Source organism: Trichoderma asperellum, chromosome 3, assembly GCF_020647865.1.
Source record: "Trichoderma asperellum chromosome 3, complete sequence".
Taxonomy (NCBI): domain Eukaryota; kingdom Fungi; phylum Ascomycota; class Sordariomycetes; order Hypocreales; family Hypocreaceae; genus Trichoderma; species Trichoderma asperellum.
The window spans coordinates 4,246,561-4,271,906 of record NC_089417.1 but is presented as its reverse complement, the minus strand read 5'-3'; the positions used below and the strand labels follow the sequence as shown (position 1 = coordinate 4,271,906).

Below are 25,346 nucleotides of genomic sequence, written 5' to 3'. Positions count from 1 at the left end.
TATATTTTTGTTAAGCAATATGTATGTGTACGCGCGTGTGTATATGTGTTGTAATGATTAGAGAGATTGGAGTCTTTCTTTGAAGAAAGAAATGTAAAGCGCCTTAGATACAATTGACGCAATTGGGAGTTATACTTTGTCACTGAATATATATATATATATATATATATATATATATATATATGCTTTACGAGATGAGGCATTCATTTGCTTGTTCTACCGAATCATTGCGGAGCTGTGTTCTAACTGGATCTATTCCTTTCTATTTTTCTCCCTGAGATTCCGGCCAACAGCTCTCATAAAGCCTTCTCCTATGCTCAACCAAGTTACCAAACTTTGCCAAGCACTTTGTCAGCGAATTATCATCCGCCCAGCCAAACTCTGGATCCAGGATCAAGTGAGTGTAAGCAAAGACCTCTGCGTCGAACAGGCCTGGTTCGGAGCTGCCAAAGAACCACTCGTCGTCGGAGAGGAGGGCTGAGAGCGAGCGCAGGGCGTCGGTGGCGTCGGAGAGGAGCTGGAGGGGGGAAATGATGGCGGAGCGGGTGGTCTTGAGGATCTCGGCGGTGGCGGCGTTGCGGAGGGTGTGGAGGGAGGGGAGTTGGAGGATTGGCGAGGGGGGGAGGTAGAGAGTTGAGAGGAGGGTGGTGTTGAGAGGGTCGAGGTAGAGGGTGTATAGCTAGACGAGGTTTGTTGTTAGCTGCGTTGGCTGGGTGGTTGGTTTACAAGAGAGAAGAGGGGGGGATGAGTTTGACATACCCATGCGGGACGAAGACTCTGTGATAGGAGTGCTTCGTAGGCTTCGATGCGAGAAGTGGAGGGGTCGGAGGGTATTTCGTGGGAGGAGTGGTCTTTGGCGTAGCGCTCGATCTTGCTGCCCGTGAGAGGTATTGTTGGTTTTAGATTGCTGTTGAGAGGTGCTGGAGCAGGTTGCGACTCCGTCGTTGACAATGTTGATGATGGTGATGGTGGTGTTGTTGGGGGAGGAGGAAAGGCAATGCGCCGGAGGGGGAGGCATGGTTGTTGGATGGGATGATGTCGACTTCAACGCCGGCTATGCGAAGGAAGGTCTGCGAGACGTCAAGTTAGCGAAGGGTAAAACATAATGGTGCAATGTATCTTAGAATTCAATATGCCATTGCCTTGTTCCCGTTTTATAATGGCAATGGATTACATCAAACTCTTTAAATCAGATGGACCTTACCTGCCACTTCAAGCACTGAGGATTGAAGCTCGGCCGTCCGCCTCGAGCTTCCTCCTCGCTCCTTGCAAAGACATACAGACGAGGCCGCGGCCGCGCTCTTTCGGGGGCTCGTTCGGGCAGAGGATCGGCGGGGAGGGTCGTCAAGGGAAACAGCTTGAACAGCTCGCGGACGGGGGCCGGCACGGCGAACCAGCCGGGGCGAGAATTGGGGCCGGCGACGGCGGCCATGTGGCGGAGGGGGAAGAGAGGGCGATATGAACTTGGGGGTTTGGGAGGAGGATTGAGCAGGGGGGGTTGCGTTTGGTTGTTCGGCCCTTTTGCTTTTTTTGCTGCGATTTCGCACCAGTTCTATTCGAAGTTTGGTTCTGATACGTTCTGTGAAACCGAGTATCTGGAAGGGGGTGTGTGGAACGGAAAGAAACTAGAGTGGCCTTCTGGAAGCCATTGGCGTAATTCGGGAGAAATCTCGGAAGAAAAGAAAAAAGAAACTTTGAATGTACGTAGTGACGTTCTGGTTTGAAGAACAGAACGTGGGGCAGAAAGAAAAGAAAAGCGGGGCCGCAGGAAAAGACGGGGCTCAGGGTCCTGCAGTGCTCTTTTGGGAAACACCGGGATTCTTTATTTGGCAATCTGGTGGCTGATGGCGAGCAGCACAGAACGGCAACGCGTCGTTCCTCTTGCATAGGTACATACAAGGCTTAATCCTTTTGGTGTCTGCGTATGTGCCTTTACATGGCATCTCTGCTGCGGTGCTGGCTTCAATCAATCAGCACCGGATGCGTCCAACGCGGCAGCAGAATCAGGTGGTGTAGCCTAGCGCAAAACCCACTGCTAAACTTGCAGCAGCCCGTAATATCATGCAACGATGCAAGAGGGGAGAGAGCGAAAACGCACGAGTCGTAACGCATGTGTCGGGTGTTTTTTTTTTTTTTTTTTTTTTTTTTTCCTTGGCTAATTTCCCACCCATCTTTGCGCTCTCGCAATTCGCAATCGGCCCTAGATAAAGAAGAGAGCCCATCTTTAGACTAATGGTGTTCCCCCTCCACTCTCGCATCGGAAAGTGGTCAAAAGTGATATCGTCTTCACCGCTCCTTGGTTGCCCGTAGAAGAAGAAAAGAGTCTGGTTGCTTGGAAATGTGACGAGCGTCCCTTTCTGGTGCTCGTCTGCTTCCAAACGGCATGGGTGATGCAGATTCCAATACGTGTATGGCATTGATACCTGTAGCTCAAGGCATGTATATGTACCTTTATGCCGCACTTGGCGCCAAAGAGTACAATGCACGTGCATGGCTCGACAGACAGCGCAGCAAACTGCCCAGCGCAGAACATGGAGCATACTGCAGCATGGAGCCCACCTACTACCTAGTACATGCTAATGCAATAAAACCTGCCAGACCAGGGCCAAGGAAGGACCCTGGAATCAGTCCGAGACAGGTGCAGATCTGGGCCGCCAAATGCATTTTCGCGTTTTAGCCGATCCGACCTACGGAACAAACCACGACTAGGCAAGTGCTAAAGCTGAAGGCAGAGTGGGAAATGCTTCTGCCTAGTCCTTGGCTTTTTTTATCCTTTTTGGCTGTTGGCTGTGCAGCTCCGCGCCTCGGATCGGTAAATCCGATCTCCTTCTGCTTGTCTCTCTCCTGGGTGTGTAGCATTGCCGTTTCTGGTGCAGCAGCAGCGGCATCACCCATGCAGGAAGCAGCACAATGTGGCCGCCTCTCATTCGATCTTGTGAGCTCTTTTGACGTGCAACGTCTGATGTTTTTATATTGAGGGTAGCAGCAGCCGCAGCAACCAAGAAGAAGTAACCATCAGATTCTTCTAACTGTACATCCCGCCGTACTGTACACGCTACACAATGGGAGATACAAAAATACATACAGATGCTGATGCGCCACGGCGTCGAACCACTTTCCCCCACTGCGGCGGGGGCTGTCTCTGGAGGCTTTAAGAGGTACTTGTTCGTCGCCGAGACTCTCGCGTTTGAGGATGTAGATTGATGTGCTGGATCGCCCGAGACGTGGGGTTTGGCCAGTTTCGCCTTGTCTCTCTGGTACTTGGACCCGGGCTTCTTGGCATGTTAGTAGATGCCTTCTGTCGACAAAGTACATGGAACAAGAATGCAGCGGGTGAGCAGTCACGACGTCGCAATACACCACCATCACCACCATCACAACTACCGGAAGGACAGTCAATTTAAAATGCAAGTAAAAATAAAAATAAAAATCCCGAGCTCGTTCTGCACGAATCGTCGCATCACGCGGCGGTACATGCCGAGGCAATCCCGGGCCAAATCGATTGCTTCCCTCCCCCAAAAGTCCCTTTTTCCCGAGTCCTCTCATAAAAAAAAAAGGTACTTGTCCCTTCCCCCAGCGATCCCCCATAAAGACGTACTCCGGCCTAGTGGCTTCGCTGTCGTCATATGTAAGAGAAGTTCCCCCCCACAACGAGGACCGGCAAATCTAGACTCTCTCCTCCAACAGCCCTTTCGTTTATTCCGCCGAATAGATAAAAAGGAGTGCTTATCCGCTTTCTCGTGCTCGGTCCTCTTTTCGTCTCTCTGGCTCACTATCCCCTCGATATTCTTTTCCCATCTTTACTTTCTTCTTCCATCGCTCGGCCTTCTCTCCTTGCAACAAGTGCCGAAAAGGGCCATTCCAGATCTCGGTCCACACACTTTGCTTGCAGCAGCCCCACCATTAACCAACCTCACGCACACACACGCGCGACGGCTGAATTCATCAGAGACCGTCCTCTCCGGCATTTACAAACAACCGTCGCTTCTATCCGCCTTGGCCATCGATATCCGAAATCGTCAGCACCATAATTTCCCCTTTTGTGGAATTTCACCCGCAGAAAGAAGAGCGCAGATCCCCCGGACTTCTCGCATCATCGTGTCGAGATACTCGCCATCACTTGCTCTACCATCGGCTGTCTGATACACCGCCAACCAGCATTCTCCTACAACTCCCGCATCTCGCAACGACTCCTATAACATCATCTCCACCTCACTCCACAGCCATGGACCCTTCTTCTTCCACAAACGCCTCCTCATCGACCGCCTCATCAACAAGGCCGTCTCCCAACAGCTCAGCCGCCGCCATGGTCCCTGCCCCCATCCAGGTCAAGGCCCCTTCAACCGAGCCCTTCCTGAAGGACTTTACCCTCATCGCCGAGGCTGCCAAACGCGCGCAGGTCGCAGTCATGGTGCGCGACTTCGAGGATGTCGGCATCTGATGGAGAATGTACCATCGGGCGCGTTGAGATTGGCGACTAGCTTCGTGGCTATGAATGGATTCCTATCAACGGATTTTGAATAAGACTCGCAATCTGGGCTTGGCTTTCTTGGCCTCTCAGTCACGGCAATAATGCGATGCGATCTGCCAGACCGGCCATTTTCAAGCACAACCGGGAAATATGAATATGACCACCAATCTCAAGGTCGTCTTATATCGCCTCCCCCCCCAACACCCTTTTTCTTTTCCTTTTTTCCTTTTCTTTTCCTTTTTTACTACATTTGCAACGGAGATCAGGCGTCAGATCTTTATACACGCTCAATCCTTGGGATGTCATTTATTTGGTTATTAAAGCTCTATCAGCTGGATGGGATGGTGTTGGTCTAAGTTGGAAGAAGAAGCCTCGCGCACAGATGTTCAAGTCTTGATTTTTCTCTTGGTTTTTTTTCCCTTTTGTTCCGGGCATATAAATATATACACTGAGCTAGAAATACCCGTATCTTGATAGTAATGAGACTAAACGAGGCAATCATGTACGCCTCATAAATACCCTTTTTCTTGGTCCTTCTCCTTTCATCTACGTGACGAATATGTAGCGCCTGTAAAGCAAAACGCTTGGTGGTAGTAAGAGTAATAAAACAAATGTGACTGTGCTACACATCATATTTATAGCTTGGCCACATTAGATGCGCCTCCATCGATACGGATCAAAGCGCCATTGCAGAATGCACTATATGGACCATCGGGATTAGCCAACCGACATCAAACCCCAGTTCACAAGAGCGAAAAGCAAAAAGAAGCAGGAAACAAAAAGACTCACCCTGCTCGACTTGCCAGGAACAAACTGGCACCCGCCACATCCTCCGGCGTGCCAATCCTCCTCAACGGCAGCTCGCTTCGAATATACTCCCCCACAGAGTCCAGCGTCGCCCTCATCATCTTAGTCGCAAACGGTCCGCACGCCAGCACGTTGCTGGTGATGTAGCGCGGCCCCAGCTCCTTGGCCAGCACGCTCGACATGTGATGCAGGCCGGCCTTGCTCGCCGCGTAGGCAATGTTGGACACGGTCGGCACGCGGATGCCGTCGATGCTCCCGATGTGGATCACGCGGGCCGGGTCGTCCTGCGAGGCGACCTTTTCCAGCAGCGGCAGGCACAGCTGCGTCAAGGTGAAGACTCGGTGCAGGTTGAGCGTCAGGACCTTGTTCCACGCGTGGTCCGGGTACGAGTCGACGTCGGCGCCCCAGGCCGCGCCGGCGTTGTTGACCAGCACGTGCAGGCCGGCGGGCTCGAGGTCGGTGAGGCGCTTCACGAGGTCCTGCACCTGGGCGAGGTCCTGGAGGTCGCCGGGCAGGGCGTGCGCGGAGCCGCCGTTGCGCGCGAGCGAGGTCAGTTCGGCGGCGGCGGAGGTGCAGGCCGGGGCGTCGCGGCCGTTGAGGTAGACTTTGGCGCCGTTTTCGACGAAGCCTTGGGCGATCATGCGGCCGATGCCTTTGGCGCCTGGAGAGAGAGAGAGAGAGGAAGAGGTTAGTTTGATGGGGGCTGGGGTTTGGAAAAGCATTTTGGGGGGGGAGTGGTTCAAAGGAGACTTGCCTCCGGTGACGAGGACGACTTTGCCCTGCGAATTAAGCTGGTAAGTCCATCTGTATGGAATAGACATTCGGTGATGGGGAGGGATGGATGGCAGACAGTACCTTGACGCTGAATAGATTGTTGACATCCATGATGACTGCCTTATCTGATATATGAGTGATACACGGATTGTTCTACTATTCGATTGAGTTGGTTAGACGTCAAACAAGTGATATCAGAGATGTAAATAGCAAAGAATATTAGAATACAGGTAAGCTGGTCATCAAGGTCTTGAGGATGTCATCCCACAGCATACCTCGGCTCGCGGGCCAGGCTTGTACCGAGTTATGCTCCGCGTCTGTACTAGGCCTATTTCGGTAGTAGATTACCAACTGTTTTTTTTGGGCCGAACGTTATCGATACGCGGACCGCATAATGATACCACTGTACTCCGTATTCCGCTGCGGCTCTCGAAAATACTACGTTTGTGTGTCAGGTACATGTGCCTTGGCTTCCAGCAATATCCGCAAGTTGAGTAAAAATCGAGGCTTTTTTTTTGTAAAAAAAAAAAAAAATAATAATAATAATTATTATACATGTATTATTCTATCCTTGTATTATGTTATAGATACCTATATAGGTCCACGCCAATTGGTAGTTCTTACTTACAAGAACAAAAACCCCATGCGAAACCCCCCCCGCCCCTAGACTACTAGGGGGGCTTCAAAATCAGCCAAATCCCCGTGCATGCTCCACATAGCACGGGGGGTACGCTGATAAGGAAAATGTTCGATGATCGGGAAAAATTAGATACATAGGCGCCCTGCTAAATTATATGAGGAAATAAATACCTTCGTTATTAAGATTACTTCAGTATTTCTATAAGGGACCCGCTGAAGTCAACCTAGGAGGATATTATGAGACTATCACGAAGTTGACGCGAAATTCAAGCTAGAGGCCGTCGCGTTCATCCTTTATTCGTTCAAAACCTTCGTCAGGCTCATCTAGAACATCTTCCCCTATAATTTCTATGCCGTCAACTTTAAACAAGAGCTTAGATTGATTTTGAGCCCGTTTTTCTGCATTTATAACTGTAAAATGCACCGCTTCTTGAACAATCTCAGGATCGTAGGTCTGTGGCCAAGGCACCGGCGGCTCGTCTTCAAAAGACCGGCAAAAACGAAGCTCGCGATGAAGATAATAGAAATAACTCATCAAAGCTGTTGAATCTAGGATAGCCCGGCGATCAGGCTTCCTTGGAATGTTATTAAATGTCAATAACGCGGTGTTAAGCGCAGCATGTTATAACGTTATTATTCGTTGATAGCGATATAGGTATACTTTGGAGGGGTTGAAATTTTAAAATAATGAAGGTATGCAATAAAACATAGGTACTTAATTTTATATAGGATTTTCACTATAAAGCTAGGTATCTTTATTTTTTTCCCGATCATCGAACATTTTCCTTATCAGCGTACCCCCCGTGCTATGTGGAGCATGCACGGGGATTTGGCTGATTTTGAAGCCCCCCTAGTAATACAGGAGCCCATTTCCCCAGCTCCGAAGAATCCCATGCGCCGAGATCCCGCCCCACCTACGGCTTAAACTCAGCTGCCAGAAAGTATTGCGCAGTAAGACTTCTAACTAAGCTAAGCTTTGCTGCCACCAATAAAGGAGCCCCCATCGTCATGCTTCAACCTCGTAAAAAGACACCAACGCATTCGCTTCGCTCGCCTTCTCTCTCTTGTTTTTCCAGGTTAATGTAAGCAGGAACTAGAATTGGTGTCTTTCTTTTTGGATACCTATCTATCCTGTTTGTGTTTGAATCATCATCAGCCTCGTGGCTGTTAGACCCTTTCTTTGCCGTAAGTTCAAAAGCCTGCCCCTCTATGATGCGATGATACGATGCGACTACTCGTAGCCTCACTTCCTCCCCCCAAAGCCAAAGCCCAGCCTCAAAGCTACCTACATACACATACCCACTCTATACTTACCTACTTATATATATATATATATATATATACATATATCTAACATATTTCCCATCCCAGACTGCTCCTCCATTCCCTTCATTCACAGCCCGCCGCACAGCAATGGCCACCTCTACTCCCACCAAGCTCCGCGACCACTTCGCCTCCAAACCAGTCTCCGCCCACAACGACGCCTGGGACGCCCTCTACGCAGAGTCCTTCACGCCCTGGGACCGCGCCGGCCCGTCCCTCGCCCTCGCCGACCTGCTCGCCCAGCGCACCGACCTGATCCCGCCCTCCCTCGAGCGCGACCCGCGCGGCAACCCCCTCCGCGACACCACCGGCCACGTCGTCCGCCGCTCGGCGCTGATCCCGGGCTGCGGCCTCGGCCACGACGTGCTGCTGCTGAGCTCGCTGGGGTACGACGTCGTCGGCCTGGACTACAGCCATCGCGCGCTTGGTGCCGCCCGGGAGAACCAGAAGAAGGCGCTCGAGGATGGCAGATACAAGTCAGCTGAGGAGGGCATGGAGTGCGGTCGCGTGACATGGGTCTCGGGCGACTTCTTTGGCGACGAGTGGGAGGGCGGAGTGGGCAGCGAGGGCACGCAAAAGTTTGATCTGATATACGATTACACGGTGAGCAAAAAGAGTGGCCTTTTGATGTTGTTTTTTTTTTTTTTTAATTTTCGCCTCTACAAGGGATGAGGAAGCTTTTGTCTCTTCCCCCCTTTTTTTTGTGGCAGATTAGCTAACACCATATCCTCTCCTTCGCTCTCCGCCAGTTCCTCTGCGCCCTACAACCTTCCGAGCGCCCCAAGTGGGCAAAGCGCATGTCTCAACTGCTCGCCCCCAGCGGCCAACTCATCTGCCTCGAGTTTCCCTCCGGGAAGCCTCTCTCGCTGCAGGGTCCGCCCTGGGGCGTCTGGCCCGAAGTCTACGAGGCCCTCCTGGCTAATCCCGGCGAGCCCGTCGAATACACCGATGACGGCAACGTCAAGTCGAGCACCACTCCTAAACAGCCTCACCCAGATGCGCTGCATCGCGTGTGTCTTGTGAAGCCGCCGCGGACACATAAGGCGGGCTTGAATGAGGATGGGAGTGTCAGGGACTTTATCTCCGTGTGGTCCCGGTAGCGACGGTGCTAGTGGTGCTGAGGTTTCCGTATATAGTAGTAGTAGTAGCAGTATAAAAGTGGAAAAAAAATGGCGGTAGTAAGGTCCAAAGGAAAAGGAGTCTGGCGCCTATAAACTCCCATCTACCACAAAGTTGGTGGAACAAAGGGAAGTAACAAGTCCCGGCAGACCTGGGAAACAAACATCAAGTAAATGAAAGGCTCGGTGTACCATTATCAGTCTCGCCATCATCCTCAGTCCGCTGTGGTTCCCGCCGTCGTTGTTGTCGTCGCCCTTCTCAAGGAGTTGTAATGCTCTCCAAGCCCATATCCATGTCGATAGTACGCCAGCCACAAGGTCTTCGCCTCGTCTCCCTCTTCCTCTCCCTCTTTGCCGCTGATATTCTCTGTCCTCCCATCTTGGATCACCTTAATCTCAACGCCGTACCGCCTCGCCACAGCCATCAGCTCGAGCTGTCCGCCCCATTCCGCCGTGTCTCTCATCTTCTTCACGTAGCCCTCGAAATCCTCCTCCAAAAAAGGCGCAAAGTCATCTGCGTGCTCCACCATGTATCCCGTCGCTGTTTTCCGTATCGTCTTATACGCAGGCTCTGCCTTGTCGCCATCACCGCCCAGAGGGATGCCGTTGTGAGAGAGCTGGTCCGCCAGCGCCGAGAACAAGCAGTGTCCGTCCGGCTGGATGTCCTTCTCGGTGAGTTTGTTCGCTGCAAATGTGTTCTTCATGTATGTACTTTCGCGCGCGCGGTGGTCTGTCATGGACGAGGCTTCCTGTTCGGCGCTCAGCATGGCGGCTTCTTGCTCGGCGGCACGGCGCGCGAGGCGCTCCTTTTGTCGATTTCGCTTCTTTCCAGGCTGTTGCTGCTGTTGAGCATCGCCGCTGTTCTCTTCAATATTGAGCTTCGCGGCCGCATTTTCCAGCACTTCTGTCCCGCTGGGCGTCTCGTCGTTCCGTTCCTGCTCCTCTTCCTCAAGATCTTCCTCGACTTCTCCGCTCAAGACTGCGACTTCGGAAGCTTGCTTCTCTCTTAGCTGACGTTCCATCTCGGCGCATTCGTCATTGACGCCTTTGCGCGTCTTCTTGGTAGCGTTCTTCTTCTTGCTTGTGATTCTTCCCTGGACGTCCTTCAGCTCACGCCGGTGCCGCGCCTGCATTTGTTCCAACGTCTCGCCCTCCATATTCGTGTCTCTCCTCCTTTTATGTCTTTCTTTTCTAGTGCCTTTCAAATTCTTTACATTCGCGACAAATTACATAAACTCAGCAAATTTCATAAGAGACGCTTGAAAGCAAAACCTACTTGCGGCAAAAGTGTTGATGGCGGGGTCAAGTTCCAAAGTTCAATATCCAACCCAACTATTTTTTTCAGTTCCTTTGGCGGGGTTACCATCATTCCCGGCATGTGGAGATCTAAGCAAACCTCGAGGTAGATGCTACAAGTTAGCAGCAAATCAACTATGCCAATATCACTTTCGATATACAGATCAATGAATTTCTTTTTTTTTTTTTACTTCTTCTTCTTCTGATATAATGAGCATATTATACTCAATTTGGACCATCTTCTAACGCTATTTCTCGGTTTTCTGTGTTCCCAGAGAGTAGCTGCCCAATCGACCCATCGACAAGGCATCCTGTCTAGCCATACAGCTAATCTTCAAATCTCTATTACCATGTCCAGACCAAACATGCCTCTAGCAGCATAAGATCATGGTGGAAATTGCTCTGTTTGTTTTGTGTATACCCGTTTTGTATATATTGCGGACTCTTCTCGTCCTCCTCATCATCCATCCACCGACAAAGAAAAAAAAATACATATATATTCGAGAAAAGAAAAGCCAGCGCCGCGCACCGTATATGAGAAGAATGATATAAACAGCAAGGGAAAATCGAATATGTGAATTAGAGCGGCAATGACGGTAATTCGTATCAATACAAGGCTTGAAGCAAAATTAGTGTGTATGCTACAAAAAAAAAAAAAAAAAAACAGGGTATCCCGTCGTGGTGTTGCTTGATCCGTTATAGGCGAATCGGTGATATATAAAATCGGTTGAAGGAGTGTGATTAGTGATCGTTTTCATGTTTTACTAGTTTGATTTTGTTCTCTTTCTTCAAGAAGTTTAAAACCCGCTGAAAGGATCGTCTTGGAAAAAGTCTTCCTCTCCCGCAGTCTTGCTTCCACTGAAGAACTCATCAGATCCTCGCGCGCTCCTGGACATTTGGGCTCGGCGCCGATGCCGGCTGGTACGTCGGCGGAATTCTTTGCTCTTCTTCCGTGCAAGAGATCTATAGTCATCGTCTTGGTACCCCTCGTATTGTTGGTGAGCATGAGGGCTAATGAATGCTTCCATTCGCACAGTACCGATTGCATCAAAGAAATTGCCTTGCGACGATACTGCCGACATGGAAGTTTGAGCAATACCCCAGCTTCCGATGGTAGATGCCTGAGAGGGGTAGATATCAGAAGAACCAGCGGTATCAATGCTAGCGCCAGCTGTGCTGTTCGCAGAATGGTGGCTGCTCTCACCCAGAGCTGGCGAGAAGCCTCGGAAGGATAGCGGCGGGTGAACGTTGCCTCCCGTATTGCTTCGCTTGCGTCCGTGATGCGTCTGGTTATGGCCTGTACGCTCATTATTGAAGCGACGTATCATAGGTGGCTCGGCAGCGTCCACCGAGATTTCCCTAGCGTGTCCGGGCCCTGATACGGATTCTGCCACTCGAAAGCTAGCTACATCGCCCATCCTCAGTGTCGGGACATCAGGAATGCTGGGCATGCTCGTCAGCTCAGTCTTTGGCGCAACGGCCCGGCCTTTGGCTAGCCGAATAGAATCTCGGATCCCCCCTCTTGTCAGCTTGGTAGGACGCGGTGGTTCAAAATTGGGAAGTGGCCGCTGTTTAACTGAAAGGTGTTGCTGGGGTTGGGGAGATATAACGTCAGGGACTGCCTGGTAAGAATGGGCCAGGAATGATAAGGCCGTCAGCCAGAGGTAATGTCTCTCTGCTGTGGAAGCTGTGAACTTGAGGGCTCTCTGCGGTGTGAGAATCAAGATTGATCTGTTAAAGATAGGTGTAGTAATGCCCCTAGGCGAGGGATTGTCATCCTTGACGTCCAGTACCGACTGGATCGCCAGTTTGCGCCCCGTCTTCCCTAACAGAGCACTACCAGAAGACGGTTGTTTGCTGCTCCATAGAATCGCTCTCTCATACGGTGCTATCCAAACCCATCGCTTGTGTCTATCGTTGCTAGTCTCGTCTTTATGCGCACTATCCCCAACACCAAACGATTTCCTCCTGCGGACATATTTGAACATCCATTCTCCAACCATAGTCTGGGCAATCGCATCCACCACTCCCGGGGATTGTGAGCTTGTCTGGGACGCGGCTTCTGTGTTGGCAGTCACAACGGTAGTGTTGGATGGTTGATGTCGATGTCTTCTATAACTGCTGTCTTCGCGGTTACGCGGCGTAGTGATGTCATTTCGAGGCAAGGGGGGGAGACCAGGGCTATCAGGAGCTTCAGTTGATGGTGACAACGGTGGTGTTCGGCTGCCTGTCCTATGATGGCGTTCATGCCGTGGCAGATTATTTGCAGAACGGACACGGCGAACGTTATTGACCTGATAAGTGCGACTACCGCTTCGACGATGCCAACTAGTATTTGATGGGGTACTGCGTCCATCACTTGGAATGCTAGTACTGATAGATGGCTGCCGTGAGGGCTTCCGTGAACTCGCTCGGGCTGGGATAGGAAACGGCGGTGGGTTCTTAGGCTCAACAATGGTAGGGTAGTTCACCATACCAGTCTGAGCCATGGCGGCATTGCGCATAGCGTTGTTGCGGCTCGATGCACTTGCAGCAGGGGCCGGCGACTTCTCCGTGGCCCTGCTCGACCTGCCGGATCTAGCATCACCTTCTTCAACACTATACAGGTCACTCCTTACCGATCTTGCAGACGTCCTGCCAGAACGTTTGGAATGCTGATCCGGTGAGGTCGCTACTGTGCCCACAGAACTTCGCTTTCCCGTCCGGCTCAAGTTAGATGGAGGTCTAGGAGCCGTCAAAGCTGTTCGGTACTCAGAATCACTAAAGTCTAGCTCTCCAAATTCGTCAATCTCGTCTGAATCAGTGTAAAAGCCAGAGAAGAGGCTGCTGAATCGACGAGGTGGTATTATCGGAGCGTGTGGGTTGGACAGGAGAAGATCATCATTGAACTCGTGCAGATCTGGGCCATCCATCGAGATGCTGATAGGGGAAGATGGAAGTTCGGTACTGTACCGGCTGCTTTCCAATCGTCGAGGATTTCGAGGAGGTACAGTGCCAAGAAGAGGACTCTTGTCGAGAACAGCAACACCTGACGGATGAGGGGAGGTGGGCCGAGAGGTGATAGAAGAGGGCTGAAGATGTGCTGGTAAATTAGCCAGCCGCCTCTTGTCGATTTGGATTGCCTCCGTCTGGGAGCAAGAATCAACTGTGTCCACTTTAATAGGGATATTAACTTGGCAGCCGATGTCTTTGAAATATTGAGGTAACTTGGGTGAATGCGGCGACGCAGGTCGACTGGTTGGTGGTTGGATACTGATACTCGGAATGCGTGTCTCTAATGGGGGTAGCGGCATAGGCGGTACTGCAGGAGCAGGAGCCTCAGTTTGTGTAGACGAAGTTACCATCTTTGGCCCAGCCTTTGGCATTTTGACTTCAGTAGGTGAAGGCTCGGGAACGGCGTGCTGCGAATTTGGCGTCTTTGGAGGTGTTAGGGGAACCTCAACTGTTTGGGAAGCAGATGATACCATGCGCTGGAGCAAAGCGGGTGGTTCGATACTAAGAGGTAGGCTAACACGCTTCTTTCGTTGATTTGCTTCGACTTCGGATGAACGCGGAGGAGTCTTTGGCTCCGGTTTCTTATCAACTGCTTCCAAGATAACAGGCTCCGGCTCAATAGGTTCTACAACCTCCAACATAGGGGAGGGTGGTGCAGAATATTGAGCTCCCGCATCGGTGCATGAGTATTCAGAAATAGGAGAATATTGAATTCCTGTGTCGGTATATGAGTTTTCAGAAGCAGGAGAGGATTGAATCCCCGCATCGCTATATGAAGGCTCGGAAACAGGTGAGTATTGAATTCCTGTGTCAATACGTAAAGGCTTGGGAGCCGGAGTAGGAGCCGGAGCAGGACAGCATTGAACGCTTGCATCGCTGTACTTGTGCTCGGAAACAGGAGAGCACTGGACTCCAGCGTTATTGTATAAGTACTTGGAGGCAGGCGTGGATTGAACTCCAGCGTCAGCGTATGATGGCTTTATAACGGGGGCGGCAGCAAGGGCGGGACGAGAATCTTCTCCTTCTGTTTCTTCATCCTCGCCCTCGAGCGCCTCTAGAACTGACTGATTCATAAAAATCCTACCACGTGCGACGCTACCAGCACGCTTCACGCTGTCGATGCTCTTATTCTTCCGATGGAGCTTGCTAATGACGCTCTCACGACTAAATGTTCGGCGGTGTTGTCGTGGGCTCGCGACTCGTGGGCTCGAGAAGACGCTCTCGCGTCCGTCAATATCGGTCTGTTCATCAGTATCATCGAACTTGAGCTCATCTGCCAGGGAAAACCCATTGAGAGAGAAGCCAGGTCCGTTAGCCAGAGAGTACCGAATGCTACTCGTGAGGCTCATTGTTCTGACACTAGCTGCATCATTTTCTCTGCCACTGTCTTCACCTTCACTCTCGTGCCCATTGCCATGTTGAGCGGCTCCCTGTACGTGATTAGCCTGGTAGGCCTCTACTTCATCAAGCACTATTTTGAGGCGGCTTTCCGCCACATGAATTCGCCGCTCATATTTGCGTTTTTCATCTTCCCAATTCTCCTTTTCTTCAGCCCATTGATCATGAACTCGTTGGGAGTCTTCCTCTTGGTTACGAATTTTCTTCTGAGCAGCTTCTAAGCGCTTTTTAATATCGGCTGCAGAATCGACAGCTTCATCCCTTTCTCGTGAAAGGTCGCCCAATGCCGAGGAAGTTCCACCCTCTAGTAAAGATAACTGTCGCTGTAGCGAACGCGTCTCTTTGGTCGATGCGTTGATACTGTTCTGTAGCGCCTCTTGTTCTTCTCTGCTTGTCTGGAGCGTACTTTCGAGGCTCTCAATTACTCTGGTTTTCTCTTCCTGGTCTCTTCGTAGTGACAAAATTTCAGACACCAAGTTGGCGTGTAGAGTAGGAGTGAAGCGCCGCGGATCGAGAATACTAATTTGTTCATCGGTTGTGATATCTCTTGACGAACGTTTGGAAGCGTTCCCATTTCTAGACGGCGATATCTTCTTCTTTGCTGGTGGGGTGATTGAGCGTGCCGAACGTCGCGACTTTCTTGATCGAGTCGAGGGCGTTCTATAAGGAACGTACTCTCGTGGAGGCAGTGAGACTGCGCCCTGCGCATTCATATACTCATCGTCTGTCTGCCAGGCCGTCATTTTGACTAAGTCGAGCCAAGTCAAAAGGCGATTTCTCAATGACTCATACAGTTCTTAATACCAAGCGGCTAGAACAGACGCTCCAAGACTATAATAAGCCTGTATGATGAGTAGCAACCCCGTGTAATAGCAGCCCTTTTCATGGATGAAAAGGCACTTCCTGCAGCCAAGAACTGTCTTCAGGGGCCAGTTATCTCGTCCAGCCTCAGCTTAACCAGAGACAAGCGTCCTTAAATAAAGATGTCAGCGTGTGTGGATATAAACGACAGCCGCTTTTTGTCTGTCCTGAGACATATCGGCATAGGGCGGCTCGGGTACAACTAAAACAGGGGGTTTGACTTACACGACGAAATAACTCAGCACCAGACTTCTTTTTCTCCTCTCTTGCTGTTATTTTACGGCGCGCCAGGCCCCGCGGAGATATATTCAATGGGTAATTGCTCTAGCCACACTGGTGGCAACGTTGTCTAATACAATTGCGCCTAAACTTCCTCGCTGTAAGAAACCGTCGATGATGCTGGGTTTGCGCTGATTTAGATATAAGATATGCAATCCGTAAGGTAAGAGAAAATTCGTGGAATAGTTGTTAGAAAATCCGATTCAAAGCTGAAGAATTGAATGTTTGTCGTAAGTTAGAATAAGTGATGGCTTCTTGGAAGAGGGTCCGGCCAACTGATCAAGGCGAAAGCGAAAGCGACTTCGAATGAAACACAAAGGAGGCGGCGAGTGTCAAGGAAGAGTTTCGACAGCGATGACGCGGAAATGCGGTGATCTAAATCAAAATTAAGAGAACAGAGCTGAAAATATCAGCTTTGTATTTCCACAGGTACCTCGGTAGGGAGTTTGTAAGGCAGGCGGGTTGGCTGTACAAGGGCGCTGCTCGTTCCTGCCACTTGAACTCACCTAAAGACACAAAGACGCAAGGGAAGGAAAAAGGAAGGAAAGAAGCAGAGTTGCCTAGAGAGGCTTGGCGGACAAGTTGTCGGGTGCAATTAATCCATTGAGGCCGAAAAAAAAAGAAAAGCAGAGACAAAACAGCTTCTGACCCAGACAATCTCCCTCAGAGCTGTGTGATTGTTGAGGCTGAAGATTATCGCTCGGGGCCAACAAGCACGACACGACCGACGACGATAACGACGACGGACGCAGAACAGGAGACGGCGAGACGAAAAGATAATGACGAGGTATCCCGCCGGGGTGCCGAAAGAGTAGGAGGCAGGGAGTATAAATTGTCCACATCCACTTTGCCTCGTTGGTTGACGCGCGATCGGGGTCGTCTCTGGCCATGTGGGCCGGTGATTGAGGCGATCCCAGGACGCTGGAAGCTTGGTTGCATGGGGGCCGGGCAGTGGGAAGTCTACGAGCACTACGCCGCATACGGGGACTAATATTCTCTATGGACATGCTAGCAGTCGAGGTAATTTGATCAACTGGCGTCTGGACAAGCGCCCAAGCTGACGGCTCTTGGCTGAGACCTGCAGATGGGGGGCTTTCTATGCAGCTTCGACGAAGCTTGTGCACCCCGACTCTATCATAACCAGAATCTAGAATTCCGCAGGGGGGCATACAGAACCCAGAGCTTTCTCTTTTTTCGAGAATTCGTCGCGCGCCGTTGTGTGTGGTGGCAGATGCACACCACCATAAGCTGTTGACGTCTAAACGTCCGATATGCACCGCCAAGAGCCAACCCCAAATCTGCCGCAGCGGCCATGTTCGTCCCTCCTAGGAACCTCAATTAGGGAGGACTTTCTTCTTTGTGCTCTTCACGCTGCCCCTGCAACCCTGCAACCCTGCGTCCTCTACCTGCACACTCTGCCAGGGGCTGTCTCTGTCGGTTCTCTCATCCGCGATGGCCTAAGCTCCTACTCCCGGCCCTGATTAGCGGTCGTCAGTCACCACCAAAAACGCCCACTAGACATGCTCCATACGAGTGGCTAATACAAATTCTAATAGTAGCTCGCTGTCCTGTCAGGTTTCCTCTTCAGCTAAATGCACCATTTTTGCTGCTACTAGTGCTGGCAGGTGGCGCGGTGGCGTTTTCTTCCCGGCCGCAAAGCGTAGGATCGGGCTAATAGCTTGTGGCTTTTGATCGTTTCACCATTGTCCAGCGCAAGACTGAATAATATGATACAGCAGCTTTCGAATGGCGCGCTGCTGAAGGGCAAGTGACTCTCACCAGCACCCGGGGGGTACCTTTACCTTGTGCGGGATATTACACAGCGTTCATTTGTGTAAAGAGCCAACAGTCTTCAGATAACATAGCACAATACTCGTAACAGGAAAAGTCGCGAACGCTACCCACCCCCGCGCCGAATAACACAACAAAGCATACGAAAAGAGCCCTTGGAAAAGTGGATGGCAACATCATAGACTGGATCTTACCAGTATTGAAGTACGGAGTACATAAGCTAGCACGTTTGTGTGTGGATGCACGGCAATATCACATATGCAAGGCTACCGGTAGTATCACCTGGTGGGATCCCTGTCAGGGCCACCTTCAGGACATTATCCGAAGTTGTGTGCGTAGCTAGGAAGAGTATCCTGGCTAGAGCGAATATTCGGCACTCGTACAGCGAAGGAGAGCCCAAGGATGATGCCACAGACGGAGCACTGCTTGGCGCGATGGACGGCGGACAATCGCTACTCATATTTCTTTTCTAGGAAATGATGGGAGAATTCGCAGCTGTTGGTCCAAAGTCCCAAAGTTAGTCTCGCTATTCAGTCGCCATCGGGGCCCGAGAGCCATCATCATCGTCATCATAATCAGCACCCCCATAAAGCAGAGTATGGCTGCCTTATTCTTTCCCCCCTATTCGGGGTACGCTTCGCCTGGGTCGCCCACACTACTGATGAGACTCTGCCTGCCAACGTGCCAATAAGCGAACCATAGCAGTACAGTCGCAATAGAGTACGAGTACTTATGCCGGGCTAATTACCGTGCCTCCCACCATGCTGGTGCTCGGCTATGCTCGTTCGACACCTGCACGCGTACCTTGCATCGTCCTGCAGGCTCAGCTTCCAGTGTTCCGCGCAGGCATTAAGGCACTACTCGTTATGGGGAATGCTGTCTATGGGAATGCTGCTGCACTACTGGCAGATCCTGCAAGTACACGTGCCTACACAACACCCTAGTATGGGGTACGGAGTTATCCAGGTTGGCTCATTTGCTTTAGCTGGCCTCCCTTGGCTGCTCTGGAAATTAATCGGGACCAGGGCCGTCGTCGTCGATTCTGCTCTGCCATCCACCAGTCCCCGACGCTATGCTGGCCTAGGAAGCGGGCCGAGCTTGGCAGAGCCAGCACGGTCCTCGCGCTCTTTCAGGGGAGCCAACCTTACTCCGTATCGCTCAATTAATTAGAGAAGACAAGGGGCGATTATTGGAGATTTTCTTTTTGTCGCCCGCCTGTTCATCGGGGTCGGCATGACCGACACAATCAAGCCTATGGCAAGACAGATACGAGTGCAGATGCTTCTTTGATTGTCTGACAGCTAGGTTACCCATGAAGAGGGTTGGTTTCCGTGGCCATGAGAATGTTGGGAGAAGGATATGAGCACTGCTCCATGCATAATATTGGGATATTTCCAATGCAACGGCCGCGACCTCTATTACTTACTCAAAGCAGCTCGATAGCATTTTAAATCATCTCACTTTGCTATGCAATCACGGAAAAGGAGACGATAAGCAATATCGGAAATTGAAAGCTGCTATTTCACTTACTGCGTCGCAAGGGCTGTGAAATCTAGACCAGGCCATTGTCGAAAACTGGTGAGCAGCCGGGCACTCTCCACAGCGGGCGACGATCATCGCCCTCTTGAGCCGTTTTACTTTATTTAGCATTTGCTGTTGGCTATAGCTGGATTTAGACCTCATGTTATCAGCTAAAAGCCTCTCTGACCACTAATTGATTGGCTCAACAGACCATCCGACTACAGCTGAAAATCTACTCGTACGAGCAATTATCCTTGAGAAGTTCTCATTAGAAAACATGTCCCGATTTGACTACGGCCACTCCACTTTGCCTACGAGTAATATGCCGGCACCACCCCATCAGCTCTCTTCGTGCTAGTCCAACTCGCTCCCTCAGGTTAGCCTGAGATGTGATGGGTGATAGGGCGATTGCCATGCTCCTGCAATTTCTCCGCTTAATACTCCACTCCGATTCTGGGCGGCCTAGCACTGTTAGATACGTCAGTACTAATTGCAGCTGAAAAGAATTGGCAAGCACAAGAAGCTTGTGAGCGGCTGAATCTCACGCGGCTCCCTAGCCAAGTGTGATAAGTCTCTAGCGAGTCGGCAGGGCTATTGATATTGACAGAGCAGCAAGGTCAAAGTCAAGTCTTCGGGGAGACGTACATAGTAAGAATCTGCAAAATGCTCCGCCGCCAAGTCGATGAACTATTGATTTCTTAAACGCCCCAGGGATATCCAGATCATAGCAGGCAGCAAGATCAGCATTAGCTGAAGGCCGTATACCTGTGATCCCCACGCAAAGCTAAATCTAACAAGCTCATTGAAGTAGTACAACAGAGCACAGCTCACATCACTCCCCAGTTTCACAGTTCTTGAACAGTACACTTGTGACTACTAAGGCAGTGCTATCTTCTCGCGCCAATGATACGGAGCAGATTCAAACTATCACCAAGCGCTTGGCGTGGCATCTTGGAGTAGCATGCGGAAAAGTAAACTGCATGTGCGCAACGGTAGTTGACCAGAGGAGCATTATCAAATGCTATAATTTTATCCAGCCGATGCATCCTGTTGTCTCAATTGATGTTTTATTGCAAGACCATTGGATCGACAGGGATTCAGCCACACATTACGAAGTCGCTACCATCGTTCCGGGCCGTCCATCCGTGTCTCCTAAAGGGGGTCTTCTTGGATGTATTTTTATCTTACTGTATACAGCAGTTATGATGCCAGCTGGAAGACGGCTAGAGTATTTCCGGGGACACAGCTACTCCCTAGAATACCCATAATTCCAAACAACACGGATCTCTTCAAAGCTTTGTTCGGCTACCTAAGTCAATTACCAAGATAATCGTCGACTCCTCCGCATAATCTCTTTTTTTTTTTTTTTTTTTTTTTTTTTTTTGGCTTAGTACAGGTAGCAGGTACTCTATGATAACGCTTTTCGTCATTGTCCTAGATAACAAGCCCACCGGTGGTTATACTGTATTCTCTCATTCTCCGTTATTCCGTCGTTGCTGCACGTGCTTTGGGACACACCAAGGATTCGATACCTGGCCATCACTATCACAGTCACACGACATGTGTAACGGCACTGAGGAGAATCTTCTATTTAAGGAAGCAAAAAGGGCCGCGAATATGTCGTGCCTCGGCCTTTAGAATAGCAGGGATTGTATGTATCTCAGCTCCCTCAGTAACGTGTTGGCCACACACGTGAAGCCCGCTTCGCAATTTTTCGCAAGTTTGAAGTATCACAAGCTAGCAACCAACACCATAAGGTTTCTTTCTCCATGACGTTCACTACCAAAGAGAGGACGCTTGGTGGCAAATTTAGAACAGGGGTTACCAGTGACAGGTCTTCGTGACATGTACGCCGTCAATCATTTGATGACAAGCTCCCACTAGTCAGAACGACTAGTACTATCAAGCTACTTGAATAGCTTAATTAAAGTCAATGTAGCTTTGACATTCCTGAGTCTAACGGTGTTACGATGGCGAGCGTTTCGAGTATATGAAGTGCTGGTCCTTGCGCAGGCGATTCTATTTACACTAGTAAGGAGTCTGTGCTCGCGGATCAGTCTCCCGAGCAGATCAGCATGCACGGAGTAAGACTGCCCACTAATGGTAATCAAATTGTTATTTCGTACCTCGTATTATCTCGACCGGAATGCTACCCTGCTAATAATCTGTTCATATAATGGCAACTTATTAGTATTTGAAAGAAATATAAGATACATACACAGGGGAGGCATTTTATAGTAGTAGTAGCTTATTCAAAGTAAGCGCTTAGTACTTTGTTGATTGACCATGTGATGGATATGTCTGCCAACGAGATTTTATACGCATGTGAAATTATGAGCCAAATACAGTTGCGTAGTTCATGGTATGAATTGTGGTGCACTGCTATGTGGTACCATACGGCTGTGACAATCACTGGCGTAATATTTGTCTGCTTCTCCAAATGGAGGAATCCAAAGCATAAATTATACCAAATATATACCATAACATTACCATGCTATTGTATAAATTGACAACTAGTGTTCTACTGAAAGATGGAGTAATCATACACTGTATGCAGTAAGTTGTATCTCACTCATACACCGCGATGCAAACTCCTGCTCTGAAAAACTCATACAGTCTCAATCTCTCAGCACTATTGCAGCACGCCTAGCTTGAAAATATTCTTACGGAAACTCTCCATAGGCTGATTAGTGTACATTCTAGCATATATCTATATTCATAAAATAATGGCGCCCAGATGCCGAATCGCCATCTTCCGTCTCATTGTGTACTACCCTACAGCTCAATTCAAAAGATTATCCGACATTCACTACGCTGACTTTCACATGCCTGCATCCTCCGTATAATAACATATAAAATCATCTATTTAATCTTTATGACTCATCCACTGGCTTTGTGATGAAGCTTTCCATTTCACCGAATGGCGACATCTAATCATGTGATCTTGTAGATCTAAGCCTTAACCTCGGCGATGGTTCTCAGTTGAGTCACTGAGAACTTGCAATGTATTGAGCAAAAAAACATTCAGCATTTCCTTTAAATACACCACAATTACAGTAAGTCTAATTTTAAAGATTCACATATACAAATATACAGCTAACACATCGGCTCTAGACAGGCCAATCAAGAAAAAAGAAACCATGCCATCGGTAGTCTCCCCCCTCACCAACGTCAAAGCTCTCCTCTTTGACATCTTCGGCACTACCGTTGATTGGCGCTCCTCCATCACCGATGAAATCTCCCTTCGAGTATTCCGCAAACTCTCATCCGAGAATGTCCTACCAGCTGCCCTGAAAACCCGCCTCGATGGTCTCACCCAGCCAGACTGGGACAGGTTTGTACAAGAGTGGCATAACGCATATAGCGCATTTACGAGATCTTTTAACCCAGAAACGGACCCCTGGAAGAGCATTGATCAACACCAATACGATAGTCTTGTCGAGCTTCTCAAGAAATGGGACCTCGATGGATTATTCACGGAGACGGAGCTTGAATCCCTGAGCTTGGTCTGGCATAGACTCACCCCATGGCCTGATTCTCCCGATGGTCTCGCGGAGCTGAGCCGCAAATACACCCTTGGAACTCTGTCAAACGGAAACACCAGCCTGCTGCGTGATCTGAACGACTTTGGCGGGCTTACTTTCCACAACATCTTCTGTGCCGAGACGTTCAAGGCGTACAAGCCCAACCCGGCAACGTATCTTGGCGCCGTGCAGGCACTCGGATTGCAGCCGGAGGAGGTTGCCCTGGTGGCGGCGCACTTGGGAGATCTTCAGGCCGCGAGAGGTTGTGGCCTGAGGACGATTTACGTTGAGAGGAATCAGGAGGAGGCTTGGGGGCCGGAGGAGGAGAGGTATAAGGAGGCGAAGGGGTGGACGGATATGTGGGTCACGGAAGAGGAGAATGGGTTCTTGACTGTGGCGACGAAGCTGGGTGAATTGGAGTAGTAGTGATGGCACTTATGATGGAAAGTAAGAAAGGTGAATTGGAAAGGAGACAATGGGCTGTATATACTTGGCCTGGAACTGTTTCTGATTGACTCGGATATCGGCTGTAGATGAGTCATGAGGTTGAAGAGCAGAGTTTGTGATATTTACTTAAACACTCTTATGTCGTATAACAGCAATGAGAAGAGTGGATAAACTGAGTGGTCTAGATATTGGCACAGAGATGTATGTTTTGCTTGAGACAACTACTTTCAATGATATGTCGTCACTGAAGTTGGGGCTGAGTACAGCTCTTTCTTGCACTAGCCCTTTGCGGCTTATATTGAACTTATAGTGACTGTATTCATAAATAAAACCTCTACAATTACCTACTTTGATAACAGTCAAAGACACCGCCAAATACTGCTGCCGAGACTGTATTGATTTCTCTATAGCGCCAAGGCAAAATGTGAAACAATAGAATAGATGATGTGATTGTAAGTATCACGCAATATTGCAATCAAAGTCACCTCAACCACCAATTACTCAGCTAAGAGAAAACTCAAAGCAGCATATCTCATGAGACCCAAGCTTTAGGAAACATGTCCAGTGTGAAGTGAGTTCACAGCCATCCATAGACCCGTAGTGCTTCATGCTACATACGCGGATACATCTCTACGTCATGGGCTTAAAGAAAGTCGTTACAACCAACTACAGCAATGATGGGGGAGCACTAATACTAGATGCAACTTTACAAGAAAATCTGAGAGGCCACACTCTTTCAGCTTTAATTGACGCTTCGGGCTAAACTCACTACTCACGTTGAGCTGATGCTTCATCTCATGAGCGTGTGTCCAAGTCGTGCGTAGCCATAAGTTGTGCGAGCTGAGATAAACACAGCGCCAGCTGAGCCACTTCATCTCATACTGTGTGCTGATAATCCTCAATTCGGGAGTACCCGAGGCTACAGGATACAATCTTGATTCGTGGGGCTGAAAGAAAGCAGAAACGGCAGGGTTCGTTCGGATACCATGGCCGATGCAGCTGAGCCAAACGTGACGCCAAGACAGCAGACACGAGTCAATTGCAAGTGCCCCCGGAAAGTTCCCTGGTGGATCAATCTCTCATGCAGCTTCTTTTTGTCTCTCGCATCTCGCGGTTACTTCGCGGTGATACAAGGATTTAAGAGTCGTATTGTGCCGACCGGCTGATTAGATTGTCCGCCACGTACACTGCTCCGGCGATGGCTTATTACAATGTATTTGGCGGTGGCACACGTACCATGCGTGCTCACCAATACATCTTGGCGCCCGGCTTGGTTGAGTCTGGCTGGCATTCAGGATCAGGTGTTGCTCGCGCGTAAGCGTCACCTGCGTGCCGGTATGCAGGAAAGGCGACGGCGGTTAAGCTAAACAAGACACCGGCAAAGGCCGACATACCGACATACCGAGCTGCGTATATAGCTGCGTCTGTAACAAGCATTATATGCATGCTGCAACGTGTTGCGTGGAAGGGGAAAGAATTCCTTGACCGAGCGACATGCTTCCCCGCGCTGACGCAGTACTACAGCAGCTAGGTAATCAGACCAGAAGACACATGCTTTGTGTAAGTCGTACTAATGGTCGTAGCTTATCCTTGAGCGAGTAAAGCGCCGTCACAGGGCCAAAGGTCCGTCGACTACCACTGGGGAGCTGTTGCTTCGAATGTACAAGCCTGGAGTGGCAAATACTGTTGGATCCATGGCTGTAAGCGAGAGATGGAATATAATCCCCGACGGGCGTGACTTGGAATCATAAGGCTATGCAAATCTGACTAGTGCCGATATGCCATTGGCTTCAGACAGGCGTTGGCGGAAGAGAGAGTAGGATGAGAGCGCAGAGGTGCTGCCCGATATGCCGTATTACTACCAGCAGCCGCAAGTTACACACAGGCTGTATGTAGTAGAGCATCATCATCATGTCCATCAATGCATTGTGCCATGCGGCGGGTCGGCCGTGAGAGTTGAACGCATGCAGTCTGTGGCCTACCGCGGCGGGTCGATGTCCTCAACAAAGTTAGACTAGTATCCCACGCAACATGCGATGGATCGTTGGGGGGAGCATTGGACGCATTGGACGCCGTTGCCGCCTCTCGGAGACAAAGCATGGG

The 25,346-nt window shown here is 50.0% G+C and overlaps 8 protein-coding genes across 8 annotated transcripts; 4 read left to right on the top strand and 4 right to left on the bottom strand.

Moving 5' to 3' along the window:
- Positions 1 to 19: 19 nt before the first annotated feature.
- Positions 20 to 481, top strand: TrAFT101_005998 (uncharacterized protein; the record flags this gene model as incomplete). The annotated part of the gene is made up of 2 exons (XM_066127631.1): positions 20 to 35; positions 294 to 481. 2 exons carry the CDS (start codon positions 20 to 22, stop codon positions 479 to 481), a joined length of 204 nt encoding a protein of 67 aa, XP_065983744.1.
- A 418-nt stretch (positions 482 to 899) lies between these two features.
- Positions 900 to 1,432, bottom strand: TrAFT101_005997 (uncharacterized protein; the record flags this gene model as incomplete). The annotated part of the gene is made up of 2 exons (XM_024902546.2): positions 900 to 1,070; positions 1,205 to 1,432. The coding sequence occupies 2 exons, from the start codon at positions 1,430 to 1,432 to the stop codon at positions 900 to 902; spliced, it is 399 nt and encodes a 132-aa protein (XP_024760516.2).
- Positions 1,433 to 4,225: 2,793 nt separating this feature from the next.
- TrAFT101_005996 (uncharacterized protein) lies at positions 4,226 to 4,441 on the top strand (the record flags this gene model as incomplete). The annotated part of the gene is made up of 1 exon (XM_024900203.2): positions 4,226 to 4,441. The coding sequence occupies one exon, from the start codon at positions 4,226 to 4,228 to the stop codon at positions 4,439 to 4,441; it is 216 nt and encodes a 71-aa protein (XP_024760514.1).
- A 454-nt stretch (positions 4,442 to 4,895) lies between these two features.
- Positions 4,896 to 6,300, bottom strand: TrAFT101_005995 (uncharacterized protein). Its single transcript, XM_024903934.2, has 4 exons — positions 6,134 to 6,300; positions 6,033 to 6,057; positions 5,261 to 5,939; positions 4,896 to 5,170 (listed from the first exon to the last, which is right to left on the bottom strand). Exons 1-4 carry the CDS (start codon positions 6,161 to 6,163, stop codon positions 5,107 to 5,109), a joined length of 798 nt encoding a protein of 265 aa, XP_024760511.2. The 5' UTR covers positions 6,164 to 6,300; the 3' UTR covers positions 4,896 to 5,106.
- A 1,391-nt stretch (positions 6,301 to 7,691) lies between these two features.
- TrAFT101_005994 (uncharacterized protein) lies at positions 7,692 to 9,149 on the top strand. The gene is made up of 3 exons (XM_024900250.2): positions 7,692 to 7,876; positions 8,063 to 8,617; positions 8,764 to 9,149. The coding sequence occupies exons 2-3, from the start codon at positions 8,105 to 8,107 to the stop codon at positions 9,112 to 9,114; spliced, it is 864 nt and encodes a 287-aa protein (XP_024760510.1). The 5' UTR covers positions 7,692 to 7,876; positions 8,063 to 8,104; the 3' UTR covers positions 9,115 to 9,149.
- Positions 9,150 to 9,219: 70 nt separating this feature from the next.
- Positions 9,220 to 10,419, bottom strand: TrAFT101_005993 (uncharacterized protein). Its single transcript, XM_024900210.2, has one exon. It carries the CDS (start codon positions 10,287 to 10,289, stop codon positions 9,348 to 9,350), a length of 942 nt encoding a protein of 313 aa, XP_024760509.2. The 5' UTR covers positions 10,290 to 10,419; the 3' UTR covers positions 9,220 to 9,347.
- A 205-nt stretch (positions 10,420 to 10,624) lies between these two features.
- TrAFT101_005992 (uncharacterized protein) lies at positions 10,625 to 15,563 on the bottom strand (the record flags this gene model as incomplete). The annotated part of the gene is made up of 1 exon (XM_066127630.1): positions 10,625 to 15,563. The coding sequence occupies one exon, from the start codon at positions 15,561 to 15,563 to the stop codon at positions 11,226 to 11,228; it is 4,338 nt and encodes a 1,445-aa protein (XP_065983743.1). The 3' UTR covers positions 10,625 to 11,225.
- Positions 15,564 to 22,288: 6,725 nt separating this feature from the next.
- TrAFT101_005991 (uncharacterized protein) lies at positions 22,289 to 23,493 on the top strand. The gene is made up of 2 exons (XM_024908186.2): positions 22,289 to 22,328; positions 22,387 to 23,493. The coding sequence occupies exon 2, from the start codon at positions 22,413 to 22,415 to the stop codon at positions 23,217 to 23,219; it is 807 nt and encodes a 268-aa protein (XP_024760507.2). The 5' UTR covers positions 22,289 to 22,328; positions 22,387 to 22,412; the 3' UTR covers positions 23,220 to 23,493.
- Positions 23,494 to 25,346: the final 1,853 nt, after the last annotated feature.